General features: G+C 31.9%; 1 protein-coding gene across 1 annotated transcript in view; it reads right to left on the bottom strand.

The window, feature by feature from the left end:
• LOC110262504 (receptor-like protein kinase At3g21340) overlaps window positions 411-1,619 on the bottom strand; it is a 2,083-nt gene continuing 874 nt past the window's right edge. The window contains exons 3-5 of the mRNA XM_021116022.1: window positions 1,414-1,482; window positions 1,134-1,323; window positions 411-1,015 (exon numbers count right to left, since the gene is read on the bottom strand). Coding sequence (XP_020971681.1) covers window positions 634-1,015; window positions 1,134-1,323; window positions 1,414-1,482 — 641 coding nt within the window. The 3' untranslated portion in view covers window positions 411-633. The remainder of the gene's footprint in view (window positions 1,016-1,133; window positions 1,324-1,413; window positions 1,483-1,619) is intronic.

A 1,619-nucleotide genomic window follows, 5' to 3' on the forward strand; every position in this document is an offset into this window, starting at 1 on the left:
TAGTTATTGTAGCCATACAATAATTATGGCCACCACAAAAGACACTTTATAAAAAATAAATTTGAAAGAATTTAGGAGCTAAGTTTTCTATAGAAAACAGCCATAGGAATTTTTTAAATTACACACCAACTCAAGTTTAGAAACCTCAAGAAAGCCTTGTGATATATATCTCCCAGTAAATTTTCATCAAGAAAAGCTGTGTTGATATTAAATTGCTGAACATGCCAATTCTTTGGCTGCAGCGATGCCAACAACACTTGTATTTAATTTAGACATGCTACTACGAGTACTAGCATGTAATATTCCTTCTTTTAATTCAATTATTAGATAGATAATTACGATAATTTCCCTAAAATATACAAGACACAAGACTTACTATGATAACTGAATATAATAGATCTTGTTATACACAATATACAATAACATGCAAAACAACAAACTAAAAGATAAAATAGCTAACTTTCTAGGTAGCAGGTAGCATATAGAAAATGTTACTACAACAAATTGAACTTAAAATGTAGCATAATCCCCAAACTGTTTTATTTTATCTCTAGTACTAACTAGCATTAATTAAGAATGAACTATGCACCTACCTAGCTAAGGGAGTCATGTCACTACTAATTAAATTCACACTTACCTGCCCAAGTGCCCAACTAAATCTTCGTTTTGAATGTCACAACTATTATGTTTTCGAGCTAACTCTGCAGCCAAACACTCCTTTAGCTCTTTTACTATATCAGTCATGTATGGCCTTTCCATCGAAATGGCAGACACAGAGGCCATTGCTATTTCAACCGCTCTCCATGCAGAGTTGCTATCAAAATCTCCTTGTAACCTTGAGTCAACAATTTTTGTTATATCCCCTTTAGCAACCATGGAGTTGACCCATTGACTTATATGATGAGTCATATCTTCCCTTCCTATTATCACCGGTTGACCTGTGATTATCCTTAAAAGAACTACTCCAAAACTATACACATCACTTTTTTCTGTTAGTCTGTTTGATGTCGTGTACCTAACACGGCAAATCAAATAATAATTTGGTTAGAAAATTTTTCGTTATCTCTCATCAAACTTCTTTCAATCATCAAAAGAATAGATAATTAATCATATCATTAAAATTAAACACATACTCAGGATCTAGGTAGCCTGGAGTTCCGGCGACAATTGTTGACACATGTGTATCACCATCAACAGCAAAACATTTGGATAATCCAAAATCAGCTAGTTTGGCATGAAAGTTTTCATCTAATAGAATATTTGTACATTTTACATCTCTGTGGATTATAGGTGGCTTACAACCATTATGCAGATATTCCAATCCTGAATTTAAATTTCAATCATGCATAGATAGTTAAGAACTAGAAGTTAACGAAGAAATTTGCATATGCATTCATTTTCTTTCTAGCTAACCTTGGGCTGCGTCCAATGTTATTCGAAGTCTATCTTCCCAATTCAATGACTTTTCCTTATTGTTTCCTCCTGTAAAAAAATAAAAGTAAGAGACTTTCACAATGTTAAAACCTTTTAACATGTATTTGGTGAATAACATGAATAAAAAGAAGTATAATATTCTTAATTATATTTTTATTTTTAAATTTGATAAAATTATAAGGACT

This window comes from Arachis ipaensis, chromosome B02 (genome assembly GCF_000816755.2).
Source record: "Arachis ipaensis cultivar K30076 chromosome B02, Araip1.1, whole genome shotgun sequence".
NCBI lineage: Eukaryota > Viridiplantae > Streptophyta > Magnoliopsida > Fabales > Fabaceae > Arachis > Arachis ipaensis.